General features: G+C 41.1%; 1 protein-coding gene across 1 annotated transcript in view; it reads left to right on the forward strand.

Annotated features, from left to right (window-relative positions):
* LOC106934003 (uncharacterized) overlaps positions 1-18397 on the forward strand; it is a 147425-nt gene that overhangs the window by 106019 nt on the left and 23009 nt on the right. The window contains exons 3-9 of the mRNA XM_088009643.1: positions 1230-1274; positions 4508-4515; positions 5675-5701; positions 13379-13405; positions 13508-13534; positions 16661-16687; positions 17458-17484. Of these exons, the coding sequence (XP_087865769.1) occupies positions 1230-1274; positions 4508-4515; positions 5675-5701; positions 13379-13405; positions 13508-13534; positions 16661-16687; positions 17458-17484 (188 nt within the window). The remainder of the gene's footprint in view (positions 1-1229; positions 1275-4507; positions 4516-5674; positions 5702-13378; positions 13406-13507; positions 13535-16660; positions 16688-17457; positions 17485-18397) is intronic.

Below are 18397 nucleotides of genomic sequence, written 5' to 3' on the forward strand. Positions count from 1 at the left end.
AAATCATTACTGATATAAATTTGTTATAAAAGAATTACTGATTGCACTTTAAAAATTAGGTAACTTTATGTTATTAAAGGTAAAGTTTAAACAGTAATGATTTCTTGGTTAATGAAGACATTTCGAATAATGTCAACTTTGTATTAAAAGTGTCATAATTTACCGAATGACGCTTTATGACAACAGTCATAAATATTTATGAAGACTTATTCATGTTCATGACAGGTGTTATGTCATGTTTATGAAAGTGTCATGTCAGTCTTATTCACCCCCTTCAAATAAAGTGTTACCAAAAATCCAGATTTAAAAATTGAACTATATTAAAATATTAGCAATTTATTTATTGAATATTCTCTCTTTTTTTCCCCCAAAGTGACAGTGTTGCTTTTTAATTTATTTGTAAAGTGTTTAGAATCCAACTATAACTTACAATTCTTACAAAAATACACTAAGATGCTTTGAAAGCAATTCATCGATATTATCTTTAGCTTTCAGGAAGCAACTGTGTTTTAATCTTTGAAAGCAGATTTCTTAAAGTAACTTGGCACACAGGTTTGCTCAGCTAATTATGTTCTGCCAGTTAGGGTAATGCTGTTAGCGTCACTGCTGTGCCTCATTGTCCTCGTGTTTGCTTTGCTAATTAGAGAAAACACAATGTTCAGTCTATTCCTCACCTGCTTGCTCTTTTATCTGCATGTTTTTAGCTGCTCGTCTTCTTACTGGTCACTTGAATTGGCCTCAGTTCTCACAAAACTATAAAAAGTGGAAAAAAAAAAGAAAAAAAAACATCTCTGTAAAGTAACAGCATATAAATTGATGCACATCAGCATCTGTACAGTAGTGATTCATGTTCCTGCTTCAGCATGGGGATCTTGCAGCAGATGGACGTTGGCTCAGGGGCAAATAATTTATTTCCACGTCCCTCAGCAGCACTCCTGCTATATATCACTGCGTTCCTCCTCTATCGGCTGTAGAGAAATCTTTTTACCAGGAAGGCAGAGTTTCGAGTTGCATCCATGAAAGTGTTAGACGGGAGCGGCGGGGGCTCGGAGTTGATGTGCGAAACTTGTGAAACGAAACCTACTGTATGTTGTAAAATCAGCACTTTATTTTTTTAAAGCTCTTTTCATTATTTTGGGAATAAAAAGTAATAAAATCCCCAATTTGCTTTCCCCTCTGTCTCTTGACGTGCTGATTTAGGAGACTTGTTCCTCTCTGTGTCTCTGCAGGGCCTCCAGGAAAACGCGGACGCATCGGAAGAAGAGGGGAACCTGGTGAGCAAAACCCGTCTCCCATTTCATTTCGTTCTCTTCCTCTCCTTCTCTTTTGTCACTCACTCACTTCTTTTCCCTGTGAACTTCTTTCCTTTTCCGGGTGAGCAGACGGGCTCTAGCTGAGGGCTGGTAAAGGCAGTGATCCATGACTCAGGTCACAGGATGGTGGGCTGCTTGTTCTCCTCGTTGCGACCTATCATGAGCCAGTGTCGCGTTAATTTCCACCATGTGGCTGCGGTAACTTTGCCCAGATGTCGGTCGATGTCGCTGAGCGGTAGCAGCTGCAGCCGATCGACCCTAATGAGTCTCCATCGCCAGCATCGCTGCTCGACGTTATCGTTTCGTTTCTGTCCAAACCACTGGATGCTCATTATGGAACCGACGCAGCGACTCTTGCCAGACGAAAGGTCACCGTGACAGATGTTCTGCAAGTTTGACTCATCTTGATTTTCAGATGTTTCTCAGGAAGTGGAGGCTCCAAAAACAGAATTAGATCATGGCATCTCATACTGCAGGAGTCAGTGGGAAGGACGCCAGTTTACCGATGAGTCGTTGTTGTGGATGAGTAATAGACGAGAGCTATCCTTGTGAATGCGATGGTTAAGTAATGCAGATCCCTCTGTCAACACACATCGAGGCAAGACTGCAGTATTGTGCGGAAGATGGGGGGGCAAATCATATTCTTTGTCAAAGCAATACTGGCTTGTAGTTTAAGTGTAGAAGTTGCACAGCATAGCAAACAAAAAAATAATCGAATGAAAATGGATAAAAAAGCAGCCAAGTTACAAAGAAAGCTTTAAAAAAAACAAAAAAGAAAAATCAAAAGCCAGGGGCACTTTAACCGATTCAGTGAAATTTAAAAGAAATGAAGGATGACCCAAGAGTTTTGCACTGTATCAAAATATGCACAAGTCGTTGTTTTCAATTGCATAATGCATTCGTCTTGTTTCCCTCCTTTAACGTAAACACACAAAACCTTGGTAGTGTTCCCAAAAACAGCTGGACATGGTTATTTTTGGAAATGCCTTCTAAAACAAGATTTCAATTTGTCATGGCTTTTTTTTTTTTCAGCTGAAGGTTTTGGAGTAGCAGTGAGCATTTGCAGCAGGATTAACGTTTCTCTGAGAATGATTCGGGCCAGAGTTCTGTTTGTTGAAACTGCTGGCATGAAAACTGCAGAACATCATCAGACCTTTCCAAAACTTTAATTTACTGTTTATTGTTCAGATTATATCTGAATCATCTTAGTTTATTACTAAATCAGATGTTTGCCATCTGCTTGGTGTTTTGCAGGGGGATTTAGTACATTTAGTCAAAAAAGTGGTCTGTTTCTGCAGAAGCTCTGTGTGGTTCTGTTTAGGTTCTGTCCTGGTGTTTTTGGAGTTTTTTTTTTTTTTGCCGCTACATTTCGTTTGCAGTTTAAGTGTGTGGGCTGCTCCTACGGAGAGATTGTTGCACCATGCTCCGTCTCAATGACAGAAAAACCTCTGTTTCACAAGACCAGAATGTTTTTCTGTCAGAAACTAAAAAGGAAAACAAACGAGAGTGCAGAAAAGAGACAGAAAATTCAATCGTGAAAAACAGGAAAGAGTTTAGACGGATTCATTGAGCATCTTAAATCTGAGCTATTCATCTGGTGTCCTGCCTCCAGCTCTCCCTGATGCCCTTCGCTCTTGTTTTACAAGCTCTCCTCTCTTCCTCTTGTTCTTTTCCTTTCTCTTTATTCTGCACACACAAACACACCTGCCTCACGTTTAGAGCACAAAGCTGCTCTAACTGTGTGGCTCTTTCGCCAGAGTGTGTGTTTGCCTTGCTGTCTGACGCAGCCACGGCGCCTTGCAAAAGTCTTTACGCCTCTTGAAATGTTCAACAATCTGTCACAATGTTAATCCCAAGCTTGAATTTACCTTATAGGCTCTTTATGTAATTGATTAACACAACGTTTTCCTTAAATATATAGTGGAATAAAAATCTTTTTTTTTTTTTTGTTTGCTTTGTTTTGCAAATATAAAGCTGAATTTCATCTCCATTTTAAGTCCCCTTTAATTTCATACCTCTAACGTTCACAAAGTTTAGTGAACATTAGTCATCAAACGGGGTGCCTCAACTTTCAGGTTCTCATTAATTAAAGATTTCTTCTCATAGCTCGATTATGTGCTACTTTAACTTATTTAACACTATTGAAATAAAGTACATAAGAAAAATGACAAAATTTGAAGAAGTTTAAGAGGGGTTGAAACTTTTGCATTGATGGCTGTTGTCTCCAACACACCTTTATTTACCCTTTCGTATCTTTAATTGTCCACATATTCCAAAGTTTACCAATTCTGGTATCTTTAATTTGTATTGAAAACCCTCAGATATTACACTTGTCTTCCTGTTCTCAATGCTATGTTGTTGTTTTTTTGTTGGCCTGACGTTTATGAGCTCTGAATTTTGTTCATACACTGTGACTGTTTCACCAATCAAATAAATCAGCATCCTCATGAGTAGAAAATCAAGTCCAGAAACTTCAGAAAACACATTTCAAAAAGAATACCTTAATTGGCATAATAATACACTCACATTGTGGAGGTTTATGTGGTTGAACAGGAACCTCAGCCTCTGCCTTTTCTTAGATTTAATTATGATCGCTGAGAAAAAAGGGGGAATTCTTTGATCGTTGCCATTGCTTTCGGTTAAATAAACTATGGAAAACAGAAGGTATGTGTTTTGTTTTGTTTTTTTTGGTTGGTTTTTTTTGCTGCCAATGCTCAACATCAGAGAGTCTCAATCACAAGTGAAAGGCTTCCCTGTAGGAATGTCAAAGACATCCAGTTTGCTCTCCTAAAAGAGAAGCATGGGTTTCCTGACCACTTCACTCAACGCTTGTCCTCCACCCTCACGCTCCCACATCTTCCTGAGAAACGAAGCCCTGACATGACTTCATATTCCTAATCTAAAACACAGCTCATGTCGAAGTCTGTTTATCATAACGGCTTCGCCACAAACTGCGCTGGCAGCGGCTCTAATGAGCTTCTCCTCTGCCATGTTCGGGGGGTTAATTACGGTCATTATCCAACCGACCACATGGCATGGACAGGATTTCTGTTGTGGGTGCTCCACGGAGGAAGTGATTGGTATACAAAGCGGAGGTTGCTCTCTCACTCACACATGCTGTGCTTCATCTGTCAGAAAACATGTAACGCGCAGGCTTTCTAATCCTTCTCCCTCATTTCTCTTCTCTGTTGCAGGGCCTCCTGTAAGTATGCTTTCATCTCGTCCAGGTAGTATTGAATTCATTTTGGAGGTTTTGACCTTAGCCGTGCACACACATCACACGTGTCATTCCCGGCCGCACCGCCGCACAAACTGCAAGTCAAACCAAATACGAGCTCTTCTCCCACAGCAATAAAACTTGAATGTAAAGACCACCTACAGAAGTGTGTGAGATCTCCAGGTGGTGTGTGTTGACGATGGTTATAACCAACCAAGGCATCGTAGCTGCTGCCGGCACAAGCCTTCGCCTCTGCACTGGTGGACACGTCGTGATCTGACCGGGAACAATTTTTTAACGTTTTATCCTTTGTTTTTATGCTCACATGTGGCACTGATCAGATGTGCAGAAGCGATTATTGGCTTTGAAAACCACCGTGACGTTTTCTGGAAACATGGAAACAGAACAAACCGGCCTGGTAAAAGTTACACGAGTACTGGGAGCAGTTTGATTGGAAGAGAACCGTCTGCGCAATTGGTTTTGCACTAAATGTCCGTGAAATAACACAGATTTCTACCGAACATGCACAAAAGTATTGATTCTATAAATTTGCCTGAAGATGTAAAAATTAACAGCCTGTCAGCGCGGAGTAAAGTGTTACTGCAGGCACAATGAAACAGCCACAAACATTCAGTAAAAGCAAATTTAGGAAAAAGATAAGAAAGGATAAAAATTGCTCGTACTTCTTTAAGTTTTCCATATTTAATCACATTGTAGCCATAAAGTTTGCTGTATTTTATTGGAATTTAATGTGACTGACCATCACAGTGTATCACATGTTTGTAAATGAAAGCAAATGCATGTAATTTCTTGTTACAAATACAAGTATGAGTTTGCAGATGTGCCATAATCTTTCCATTTTGACCAAACAAGCAACATAACTGACTCTATAAATGCAAAACATCTTTTTTATTACTATTATAACTGTTTTTTTTATTATAACTGTACCTTTTTCCTTCAATGTTTCAATTAAGTTTTGTTTTGTGCTTTTCTGTCATGAAGACCACCACAAAAGTAAAGTTTCAGTGTAACAACTCCCATGCTGACATGGTGATTTGATGTAAATGCAATGTGTTGTGTTCAGCTGCTGGTTTTTGCTCAGATTTATCTCACTGCTTCTTGCTTTGATGTCTAACCCCACCAGGGCAAGGTTGGACGGGATGGATACCCGGTAATTTGGATTTTATTTCTTTCAGCCTTTCACTCTTCAATGCAGTCCCTGCTCAGATATCTTCTTTCTTTTCCTTCCTTTTTTTGTTCTTTTGAGCTTTTACATCTGTAAACTGGATGCTCTTTCTTTTTGTACATTTTAAAAGTTGTCAACCTTGTATTATGTGTATCCTGCCCCTTTTCTAAGAAGTATGTAAAATCAAGACATTTGCATTCACACATAGGCAAACTCAGACATCTTAGAACAAAATTATATATCTCTCGGATATATGATTTTGATATGAATGAGATATCTATAAACATAAACCAAACCAGTGAAAAAGTGGTCCTCAAATGAGACAGCCCTTCTGATTTGCCCTGTAAAATAAAAATCCAGTTCTGTTGTTATCCAGAGAAATAGCGGCCTCTAGTGGTGAGTTCTGCTAAAGTGTAGCAACTCATCCACCGTCTGTTGATCGTTTGCGGTTTGCCCATCATCAAATTCTCATCTTAGTCCTCCTCCTGGGGCACAGATCCGTGTGTGCTGCCTGCCTCCTGTGAGTGTTTTAGGTCGTCATGGTGACCGGGAGCAGTCACCTGTTGCTGTGCTCCGCGGGGCCCAGTTGGCTCTGGCGGGGCGCTGCTCTCTGTCTGTCTCCCACCGGGAGTTTCTGGGGCCTGGTCCTGGGGGCAGATTCCCATGCAGTCCGTCTGGCACTGCGCAGCTCTGCTGACGGGAAATGCTCGCTGCTAATTGCACACAGGTGGACGGAGCGTACAAATAAATGTGTGCACATTTGTTTTCCCTTTTCTTGTGACTCTGATCCTCTGTGCCACTGTCTTCTTTGGAAATGCTTACCGTGTAACGATGTTTGGATGGGAATTGTGTACTGGAAGGTGGTTATCCTGGATAAGCTGTCCCAATTTAGGACACAGAATGCAATCAGTCTGTTTGCGGCGTATCTGCAGATAGATGGAAATCACGTTGCAACTGGAAGAGGTTTGTTTGATGCCTTTATAGGTCATCTTCCCGTTGACTGAATGAGAAGTTAAAGCAGCTTAATCTTTCTGACAGTTTCCATAGACAGAATACCATTTTGTTTCGTAGTAGAGATGTTTGAATTTCCGCCAATGCAGCTTAAAAGCGACCGTTTTCCCTACTGTGGAGGTTGTTTGTGCATCTATCATTGTCTGCATATGTGGATGAACTTCCTCCAACCTTATAAAAGTAAAATCTTTATCTTTTTGATTGTTTAATCAGATGGACGGATTGCATTCTTCAGTCATGCATGTTGTGGCTTTCTGAGTTATTAAATCACATGCAAATAATTTGAAAATATAGCCTGTTGCCATGTAGCCAGGGGCGAGTAAATGTAAATACATTATATGCTACTAGAAATAATGCAAAATTAGACTTTTTCTGGCGTTCTGTAGAATATAAATGTTAAAATACAATGTTTTTCTTAATAAAAAGCATCTAAGATCACATGTCAGCTATTTTTTTTTTCAGAAACTTGAACTTCATGCCTTTTCCAAAGCAAATGCATAAAGAAGTTGCTAGTTTAATATCAGGAGAAAAAAAATCTCCACAATAAATATGTTTATGGTGAAATCCCTTCTGTGTCATATTGCAAACAGTGAGATCAGTACTTCCTCATTCAGACTACTCTTCATTTAAAGATCTGGACAGGTATCTGTTACAAACTGTTAATGTCACCATATCTTGGAGCATTTTTCGATCCACGATACAAATTAAGCCAATTACCACTTCCCAAGGGTGTCTCTCATTAACCGATTTCATGTTTGAAAGGGGCGGACGCACTGAAGTGGCTGCAGCTGCTGCAGCTTTGTGTGGTTAGACCTCCGATTGGACATGTTGTGCAGGCTTTAATTATTAAAGATTCATAGGAATAAATTTGACTAAATGGTATCAAATGTGACCACTGCAAAATAATTACAAGTTATTTCTCTGAACCGGAGCCAGCTCTCCTTTGCTATCCTCTCATCTGCTCAGCTGTGAGTAAACGGCTGGTTCTTCTAGAGCGCTTCACTCTACAATCAGTCATTTACCCATTCACACACTAATGTTGGCTACCGTAACCTGGGACAGACTGACTTAAGCAAGACGGCCGTACAATTGGCGCCACTTGGCTCTCTGACCATGACTGAGGCAAACAAAGCTGGGGTTCAAACAACAACCCGCAGGTTTACGAACAACCTGCATCCCCTGATTAAAGTTTAAGTTGAAGACATTAACTTTCAGTTTGTTGACGTTGCAAAACTCTACGAGGTTTGGAGTGACTCTGCATAAGTCATAAAGCGGAGACATTAGTTGTGGTTTTATCTGGAAATCCAGGAGATCGAGCTCATGTTTTAAAAACGATGTTGGAAATCCCTGTTTGATTCTGACAAAGCAAAATCTGATTTATGGATGGCACAACCTCCATGTTTAAAGATGAGCAATGTCTCACCTTGACGCATAATCCACATACATTGAGTAAAAAAAGACACACAGGCTACGGCCCCGTTGTGAGATTTACCTGAATTTCCGGTACAATAAGGTTTATTTCTATTCAAATCTATTCTTCCAACAATATAAAAAAAACACATTTTCTTCCCATCTGACATCAAATCAGACTAAACGTTTCCGATTCTAAGACATCTGGTTTCAACTACATAGACTATTCTGGTTTTACAGTAACTTTAAGCTGCTCCAGCTACTTCTTTACATGTGCAGTAACATTTTCATGTCCAAAAAGGGTTTTTACACTTCACAGGCCAACAATAAGGCTTTGTGTCCATATTTGCGTGCACATAGGAGATCAAATGCTTCATTCAGGTGAAATACACATATTGAGTGCATCAGCCTAGTTCAGGCAGCAGTCTGCTGAATCATGGTGATTTGATAAACAGTGTTAATGAAGTGTGGTTTGTGAGTACTTCAAGCATAACTTCTCAACAAGTGTGTGTGTGTGTGTGTGTGTTGAGGTATGTTTTCTCTCCTCATACAAGCCGCGTCTCTCCTTCCTCTCATAAATCATAGCCATGGAGACTTTCAGAAAAGAGACTTCCCGCTGTCAAATAATCAAAGTAAGGCACACTGACAGAGCAGCACAGAGGGATAAACACACCCCCTCCACACAGCTTCTGACTTTCATTCATATTGACAGAGATCAGCGTACCCAGCTATAAGTGTGTTTATGTGAGAGTGCCAGTCTGAGACAGACAGCCGACCTTTTCTCCGCCGAAACCGGCTAAGGCCTCCATTGTTCCGCAGATTAAAGCCAGACGGTCACCCAACAACATGTCAGTAATTTTCTGTCCCAAACACACAGCCCTCTGGTATGCTTTCTTCTTCTCTTTGGTTCTGCTCCAGCCACTGTGCTCTTTTTTTTTTTTTTTAAGTCATGTTTCGCAAATTGTACAAATGTAGAAGCACTGCAGCGTTTCCCACCATAGCAGCAGCGTGGAGGTAAATAAAACGATCAGTGGATGTTGGGAGTGGAAAAAAAAAAAAAAAAAAAACACCTCGAGAAAGAGGGATCCGCTCATCAGCCTTATCAGCTTCACTTTTATGACCGAAATCAAGCTAACAGCTAATGTTCCCAACATGTTACCATGTGTGTTTCCAGCCGAGACGTCTGCGCTGATGTGCAGACAGCATGCTTTCCGAGCTGCATCCTCAACAATTATGCCCCACTGGGTAATCGCCAGTCTGCGCCGCAAAGAACACAATAAAACCAGCAGAGACACCCCACGCCCTTATCCTCTGTGATCGCATACACCTACCTGCATTAATCAGCGTTTTTGCATTCGCACAGAAAGAAATACACACATGTGAGCTCCTGCAGGCCAAGTTGTACCAGTAATGTTTGTGTAAATATGTGATTTTGTTCTGGCTAGGGTTGCTGTAGAGCAAGAGGCCGGCAGACAGCGCAATCAGAGATGCACTAAAAGAAATCGTTGTTTTATTTTTCTCCACAGCTTGTTGAGGTTTCAGTGGTTATTATCAGGGATATTCACTCACTGTTTTTCTTTTCTTTTCTCCCAGTTTTTTCCTTTCATTGTGCCTCTCTCCCATTCTGTATTTGGCTCTCAGATCCTTTTGTGGTGCGAGATGAAGAGGTTTTTACTAGCAGCTCCTAATTCCGACCCACAAAACCTCACCACACCCCCCCCATATTTTTTTGTTTGCTTTCTTCCTGTTAGTTCAGCCTGATTTTATTTGAATTCCAGCTTTTCTATGCGTAGACTCTTTGTCTGTCTCCCTCGTAGGTATGTTGCAGCTTCGCAAACATTCAACACAGATAATATACTATTTTTCCATCACAGAGGGAAAATCTTTCCTTGGCTTCTGTGGTATTCACAATGCCTTGTAAAGAATTTCATACCGCTTCTTTCACATTCTGTCACGGTATAGAGTAGACTTCGATGCGTTTAATGTACAGTGTAAGATGGACGTGAAGTGAAAGTGAAAGAAAACTAAATACTTTATGTGTGTTTCTAATAATAAATAGATTCAGGTGATGCACCAAAAGTTACCAAAGATGAACTTTAAGGGTTTCACCCAAAGTGTTATGTGTGGGAAAAAAAAGCTAACACCCTGAACATGAGCGACAGGGAAGATTATCAGAGTGGATAGGAAAATAGATACTGCCAGACACACAATAGAGTGGTTTAGATTAAACCAAATTCGTGTTTAGAATGGCTAGGGCCTAGTCAAATTTCAGAATATTTGGCAAGATTTGAAAAAATTATGTTTGCAGATGTTCCCAGTCCAGTTTGGTCGGAATTGATCTTTCTTTAAAATGAGCGGCAATATTCTCGGGTTCTGGATGTTTAAAGTTGGTGGAGCCATTTACCAAAAGACGCGCAGCCGTAACGTCAACGGGAGGTGCTGCTACAAAGTGCTGACTCGTGTGAGCTAAAGACAAAGGGACCGCACGCTCTTCAGGTTTTCACCTGTAAAAATAATGAAAACCATCAGTCATCCACTTCATAGCTATTCACTACTTTGTGTTAGTCCGTCACAAAATAACTTCAAAGTGGATTGTTGTAAAAGAAAGTTCCAGGGTTATTAATATTTTTGTTAGGCATTTTATATTATTTTTCTTCTCCCAAATTGCCTTGAACTGTCCAAATCGATTGCCATTTTTCCATAGAAGGCATTTATCAGCCGTTGCACTGTTAGTTTAGATATCGTCCCCTGAAATTGTGAGGACAGAAGAAGCTCTACGTTTCAGTCTCCATCACTACTATGGAGGTCGTAGGAACCCGGCATTCATATTGGGTTTTATAATGGCGAGTAAAACTTTCAGACGCACCTTCAAAAGCAAAGACACAGACTACCAGGACTTGCAAGCAATTTATGGCCGCTTGTAAGTATCCATAAATCAGTCTCTTTTTGACCGGGTTCAGACTCTGCAGCAGCAGATGACCTCACAGCGTTTGTCTCATCTGCTCATCCCGACGATTATTGAAGGAGCTGCGCCACAGTAAATGCTCCCAGATGCAGGGATAGCGCCACATACGCGCGGGCGGATGTGCACCACAAGGCACGGGGTCCAGAGATCTGGACCCCGATAGCAGGGAAGACTCAGCGGGACGTCTGTAGCCTCATCTCATTTCTCCGATTTGTGACATGGTAAACTCAGCAGGCTGCTTTTTAATAGAGTGGCAAAACTACAACTTGTCGTGGGCTGAAAGCAGTGAGGAGTTGTACAAATAAAAAATCATCACTTCCTTACTGTTTTGGCTGGTTTCAGCCAGAACGTTCAAGGGAACATTATTGCCTCAAAAGGTTTCCGCTATCCTCTTAATATATGTCTTCAAATGTTTGAAAATGTAATCTTTTTTGCAGCCGCAACATCAAACATGGTGCGTAAACTCTTCATATGTAGCCTCCATCTTTCTGCGTCAACTGCTCGTCCATCAAGTAATGACAATGCTGAGTTTTCCCCAGCAGGACCTGAGGCCAGATGGCCCACAGAAGAGGCAAAACAGCGAAAGGCCAGACAGGCCGAGTGTTAATGACAGCTTTTAGTCTCCAAAGCCACCAGGACTGTGAAGGGGTCCACCGACCCGCCACTCAGGGGACCCTGTAAAAACTGTTAGCTTAACACGGAGTACGGTCGTTAAGGAGGAAGTCAACATTAGCCTTTACCACATACATCACATTTAAGTGTTTTTGGAAAGTTTGATTCCAGAGCCAAGTGTTCCTTTGTGTTTAAGTAAGGACCTGAACTGAACGTATTTGAACTGAGGCCTGTTCTGAGGAGGAGGTTCAACGACTCCTCGGCTGTGCTTTATTGATGTAAACAAAGTCTGCAGAGCCAACTGCTGCTTCAGCACTTCGGCTTCAGAAAGGTCTCACAAATCGCCTTTTAGGTTTATCTCATCGCCACAAACCCACACAGCAGATGGGGGGGGGGGGGGATTACTGCATACATCCAACAAGCTATCGGATTTGATTTTGAAATTTCCAAAAGCGGTGCACGCACACAAACTGGGGCAGGATATGCATCAATATTGTTTCATTCTTTCCTTCCAAACTCTTTCTGCTATGTACAAATCCTCTTTTTACTGTTCTCTCTTTGTTTTATTTGCAAATGATGTTCATTGTTGCTCTTAGGACAAAAATAATTCCCATTGTCTAGATAAGAACAGAAGACTCAAACATTATGAGAAACTAATCGGTAACAGCTGGCTGCAGGGTATTTTTAAGATGGCCTGTCTGGTCTGAGGATTTAAAGCAAATAGTGTCTTTTCAGTGTAATAATGACATTCTTCATCCACGGAGGACTCATTTGATGTCTTTGAAGCTGGTCATTAGAAGAAAACATTTATCCCTTACTCTCTTGCTGAGAGTTGGATGAAAAGATTTCTATCTCATGTCTGCCTATTAAAGATAAAGGCATGAAAATCTTGCCTTAGCAGACTAGTGCTAGCAGTGCTATCTACAAATAACTAAATATTAGCCTTAAGGTAGCTAAAGGTTAAAGGCTATCTTCTTCTAACTCTTTGCTAATTTTGGAATTTATTCCATATTTATTTATTCTACTTCATGCATATATTTTTATATTTAATCTGATTTGCAGATCCTTTTATTAAATGATTGTCATTGTGACTGAAATGAACATATTAATATTGTGGTTGAACGTGTATCTTTTTTGGCTTCTTTTATTTTGGAAACCCATTTTCCACTTGTATGGAATGGAGAATGCAAACATGGACATTTCTGCTCTGTGGCTGATGGGGCCAAATTCTTCTATACCTCTAGATAAAACATGGAGACAACTTGGCCTTCAGATGAAACAGAGTCTAAATGTGGTTGAAAAGTTTTCACTGGCATGCTTTTCATGTAAAGTTATATTCAAAACGAAGAACAAAAACAGAGATTCAGGGACGTTGTCTTTGGAAATTATTAGAATTTTAATGTTTTATTGGTCTCACAAAATCCAAAACTTTGCTTCCTCTCTAATCTGTTATATTTAAGCAACAACTGGGTTTAAAAAAAAGATTCTAGCGAAAAGAAAAGCCTCAGATTTTTCCAAAGTTACCGTTTTGTAACTCAGGCAGAAAAGGTTCATTAGACATAAATGTTCTTTACAAAAACTATCACAGTGATGTTCCCAACACTTCTAGATGTGGTGCATTTATTTTTATTTTATTCATGATTGTCTTTTATTCCCTCCAACAGGGGCCTCTCGGCTTGGATGGCAAACCAGTAAGTACTCTGGTACACAGATTTTTTGCGATCTTTTCTAAGGATCCGATTTTACACTAAAATTCTTTGTTTTGTTTTGTTTTGTTTTTTTTTTCATTTTAGGGCTTACCAGGTCTCAAAGGAAGTCAGGTACGTGCTCACACATCTGTTTAGCTCTTTAATTACACCCATCAGTTAGCATAAAGACGTTCCTACGTACAGACTTTGTTAACTGGGACTCGAGATGGGTACTTTGCCTGGGAGACAGGTGGGTTTTGTGTAGCGCATCAATCATTTTTACTGTTCCTATTAAAAAAGAAAACATGGTAGCTATTTTCATCGCTGTTCCACATCTTAAGTCGTCCCAGAGCTCACAGTCACGAGGGAGTCATGGATCAAGTGAAGCTAATTCAGAAATCCCCTCTGCCCTCCCATTCATCAACCTTTCCGTGAAACGCCGCGCGCTCCGAGGCACACCCAGGTGTGGCGTGTAAACGGGCAAAGCATAGCGAATGGGTTACACACCGGTGGGAAAGAAGGAGCCAGAATGGTGTTTACAGCCTCAAACAGAGGCTCTTTAAAAAGTCATTACGATGTCCTCTGCTCCTCCTCTGGCTGACCTCCGCCAGCGCCTTGCCAGCCCTTTTATCTTATTTATTTATTTATTCCCTGGCATTCTTTAAGTAACATCTAAAGGATATTTGCAGCACCTGTTTTGCATAGGAAACATCTTTCCTTTGCATGCAACTAGAACGGATCATTCCCTGACATCCGAAAGCCTAATTGGAGACCTTTAAGTAGTTTCCAAACATTACTAAACTCCTGCTTCCTGTTAAAACAGACTTAAAGTTCAGTCTGTCATTTAATAGGACTCTCCTCCATCACCAATGGTGTGTCGTAAAACCACGGCGGGAGAGGTGTAGACCTCCTGGCCTGGGTCGCTTCTGAATTCACGGAGCGCCCGGCTAAAAATAAGAGGAGGCAGGAAGAAAAGCTCAAGTATAATATGACTGATTTGTTAGCAGAAAGTTCCAGTACGACAAAACTCTTAGATGGAGATCGTTATCTGTCAAGTACATTTTTGTAAAATCACACAACTTTCCTCCTGCTTTCACCTCGACCTAAAGTACAGAGGCACTGTTGGAGAAAGGCAGCAATGGCTGCCTCTCCACTCTGCCCACTTTGTCAAAGTTGTCCTCCATAAAACAATAGGAGCTCCTGTCCAAACAAAATATTTGGCTCAAAGAAAAACGAAGACAGGGGTAAAATTTAAAGCCCCGTCTGAAGGTGGAAAAAAAAAATAAAAAGTTACAGTCAAAAGGCTCAACAAAGCAGCCAGAGGGGACATAGTGCTAAGTCCAACATAAGGTTAGTCAAACAATGAATGGAAGAAGTTTAGAAAGACAAACTATGATCTGAACTGTGGTGTCAAAACAAAGCGCTTTAATACCCTCACATCCTTTGGACCTTTTCACATTTGGCCACACACACTTTAATGTTGAGATTTTATGTTATGAAACAAAACAAAATGGAGCAAAATGTCTTGAAACATTTCAGATAGAACATTGATTTCTTATTCTCTAAATATCTCTCTATATATTTGTTCTATTGCTTTCATATTCTTCAGTGATTATTGAATAAAGTCATGCATAATTGTGATGAAGAAAGGGTTTCAGAAGTCTTTGCTAATAAAAAAAAAAAAAAGATCAGCCAAATGCATTTGGCTTGCATTTTTATGTTCAGGTCGTCTGAATCGATACTTTGTGGAACTACCTGTTGCTGCGATGACAGCGCTAGCTCCTTTGTAGTGTTTCTACCAGCTTTGTACATCTGGAGGCTGAAATTCCTGCCCCATTATTCACTGAAAAATCTCTCTTGCTCTGTCAGAATGGATACAGTGCGTCTGTGAACATCGGTTTTCAGGTCTCGCCACATCAGAGCCATCCCTCTATTCCTGACCTGTAAGCTGTGTTCCCGGGCCTTTTTGTTGCGTTTGGTTTAGTAATCAGCTCTATAAGCCTCTGATCTTGTGGAGCAACGGTGGCTCAAGGTTTGTCCTGTAACGGGTTGGTAGCCAGTTCAGTCCCCCGCTACGTCCGTTTCAGTCGTCGTGTCCTTGGACCAGCAGCGTCGCCTGCTGCTGGTGGTCGGCATGCCCGATGGCGCTGATTGAATGGGAAGCCTTGCTTCTGTTAGTTTGCCCCCGGGGGGCAGCTGCGGCTACAATCTAACGCACCGCGATCAGCGTGTGATTGAATGGATGAGTGACTGATTGTTGTGTAAAGAGTTTTGGAGTCCTCTGACTTGAAAAAGCTGTATAAAAAACGTGACCCATTTACCATCCAAGTCCGTCACAAAGCAGCTAGATTTATAGGGACCCACAGCTGGACTCTATTACTCTTACTTCTTTTTAGTAACGCAGTGTCTTCTGAAGACAATTGGTTCCACTGGATGCTTATGCTCCACTTTGTCTTGGCCCATCACATAAAATCCCAATAAAGTACACTGAAGTTTGGGGTGGTAACATGACAAAATATGAAGAGGTCCAAGGAGCACGACTACGTTTGGAGGGCCTGTCGAGGTTGGCTGATTTCCATCTGTTTGTTCTTCTGTCACCGTGGCGCTTTTCCGTTTGTGGTGCCACCACATGTGACGTCCTTGTGCCACTTGTGCACAGTGGACAGACGGGGACAGAAAGGCGGCCATAAACTAATCTCATCTGTTTGCCCACCGTTTATAAATGTTATGTCAAAACGTCCAACACAAAGCAGGACTGTGTATCTTTATCTGATATACAGCCTAGGAACACTAAAGCTTCATGTTTTCTGTTAGTGTTTGGGGACATTCAACCCCAAAGACACAACAAAACCCACAGAGCCGAACACAAAAATCCATGGACTCCCCGCGCGACAACATCTTCAAAGTTCCCATCTGTCAAAAAGACTGATGTAGGAACAAAAGGAACATCTTTGCTTTTCAGCTTCATCTCTCACCACATTTTTTAACTCCTGCATAAATACTTGAAAGATGTTTTTTTTTTTTGTTTTTTGTTTTTTTTTTGTTTTTTTACTTCAAACAAGGAATTACATTCAGCAGAAAGCGGGTCGAGATTAAGCGATCTCCGTGACACGCATAATTAAGCGGTGTCGCCGTGTTGTCTTATTGCTTGATTTAATACCCTCTGCCTATGCCACGTAGAAGACGCAATGCGCTACGGTGCGTCACTGATTTATTTTCGCCAACTGTCTCTGATTATCTCTCTTATCTCTCCTGCAGGGCCTGCCTGGACCCAAGGGAGAGAAGGTATGCTCCAACTAGAGTTCCAGCTGTGCTTAGCTGGGCACTAACATTATTTTGTTTGCAAAGCCACAGAGACGCATGTAGCCTCTTGATTGCTCTAGAGACTTTTAAGTCTTTGCCGTTCACTGACTAAATGAGGAAAAAGATAACATATACTTCACCGAGAAGGTTTGCAGACCTTCCGTGAAGCTCGGTGATAGCCAGATGTTTTCCCACTCTCCTTCCAGCTGAAGACGTTGGAAGTTTCTAGCGGTTTGAGGTTGGCATGTGCTTATCGATGCCCACGCTCTTGCTGAAGCGCTTTTCTTTTGCCCTCAAGTGGCAGAGCTGCAGATAAGCAGAACAGGATCCATCAGGGCCGGACTCATCCACATGCGTTCTCTCCAGCAGACAGATGATGTGAATGTTTTTTTTAAAAAAAAAGAAAACCGCTTTCCTTTGTGTCGTCGCAATAGCTGCTCAATAATGAGAGCGTGACCTTTCGGCCCTCATCAAAAAACAATCCTCACCCTGCACACACCCACTGTTACTACCCCGATCTCATCCTGTCCAACGAGTGTATCTGCGGCTTATCAAGTGACTTATCCAGTAAATGTTTACATCCCATTGTGGTTTGGACCAATGACCCTTGAGTTGCTTCCTTCCTATAAACACTATTTTAAGTAAGCTTGTCTGTCATTGCGGCACCACAGTAGCCCTTGAGTTATTAGCCGTTTGTACATTTACAATTCTGAGAACTACTGACAATTGTTATTTTCCTGTTTTTCTATCAGGGCGACCAAGGAGACATTGGGCCAAGGGTAAGTCACGTTTTCTTATCATCTGTGAGAGATTGAATAACGTTTTTGGGGAAACGTTTTGCACAGTTTAGATGGTGCAGGTGTTGCATAGTTATTTCTTTTTTTTTTTTTGTGAAATAGTTCTTCAGTTCTTACCACAGACTATCAGTTGCATTTAGGTCTGTACTTTGACTGGGACATTCTAACACATGAATATCCTTTGATTTAAACCACTCTGTTGCAGCTCAGGCTGTACGTTTAGGGTCACTATACAACTGGAAGACTAAGCTCTGCCCTGGTCTCAAGGCTTTCGTATCCTCTACAGAGCTTTTCTTCCAAAATGGCCCTGTATTAAACTCTGCCTGTTTTTCCATCAACTCTTAGTCGCTAGTACATCTCTGCAGCTCCTCCAGAGTTAGCATGAATTTCTTGGCTGGTTCTTGGAAATAACACTGTCCTTGCCTGGCCTGTAAGGTGGAATAGTCATGCCGTGGTTGATTTTCATCTGTGCCATACTCTGGATTAAATAGATCTCCGCGAGATGTTCAGAAGATGATTTTATAACCTTACTCTGCTCTAAACTTCTGCAAAACTTTGTCCCTGTGCTGAACCGTGTTCCTTGGTCTTCATTGTCCACTAATGTGAACTTCTGAAGACTTTATAGAGCAGCTGTACGTTAACTAACATTTATCATGCAGAAGAGAAATGTATTCATGTAAATAGTGACTTATGAAAGCAACTGGTTACAGACGTTTTTATTCAGATGTATTAGCGTAAAGACGATTTAAATGCACACAGCACACTTCAGATTTTTGTTACACTTTCATGTTCTGTCACATGAAATCCAAATAAAGTACACCAAAATTTGCAGCTATGATTTGACAAAATATGTAAAGGTTCAATGGGGTTTTATACTTTTTCAAGGGACTGCGTG

Source organism: Poecilia mexicana, unplaced genomic scaffold (genome assembly GCF_051168715.1).
Source record: "Poecilia mexicana isolate PSO_F unplaced genomic scaffold, ASM5116871v1 scaffold_10, whole genome shotgun sequence".
NCBI lineage: Eukaryota > Metazoa > Chordata > Actinopteri > Cyprinodontiformes > Poeciliidae > Poecilia > Poecilia mexicana.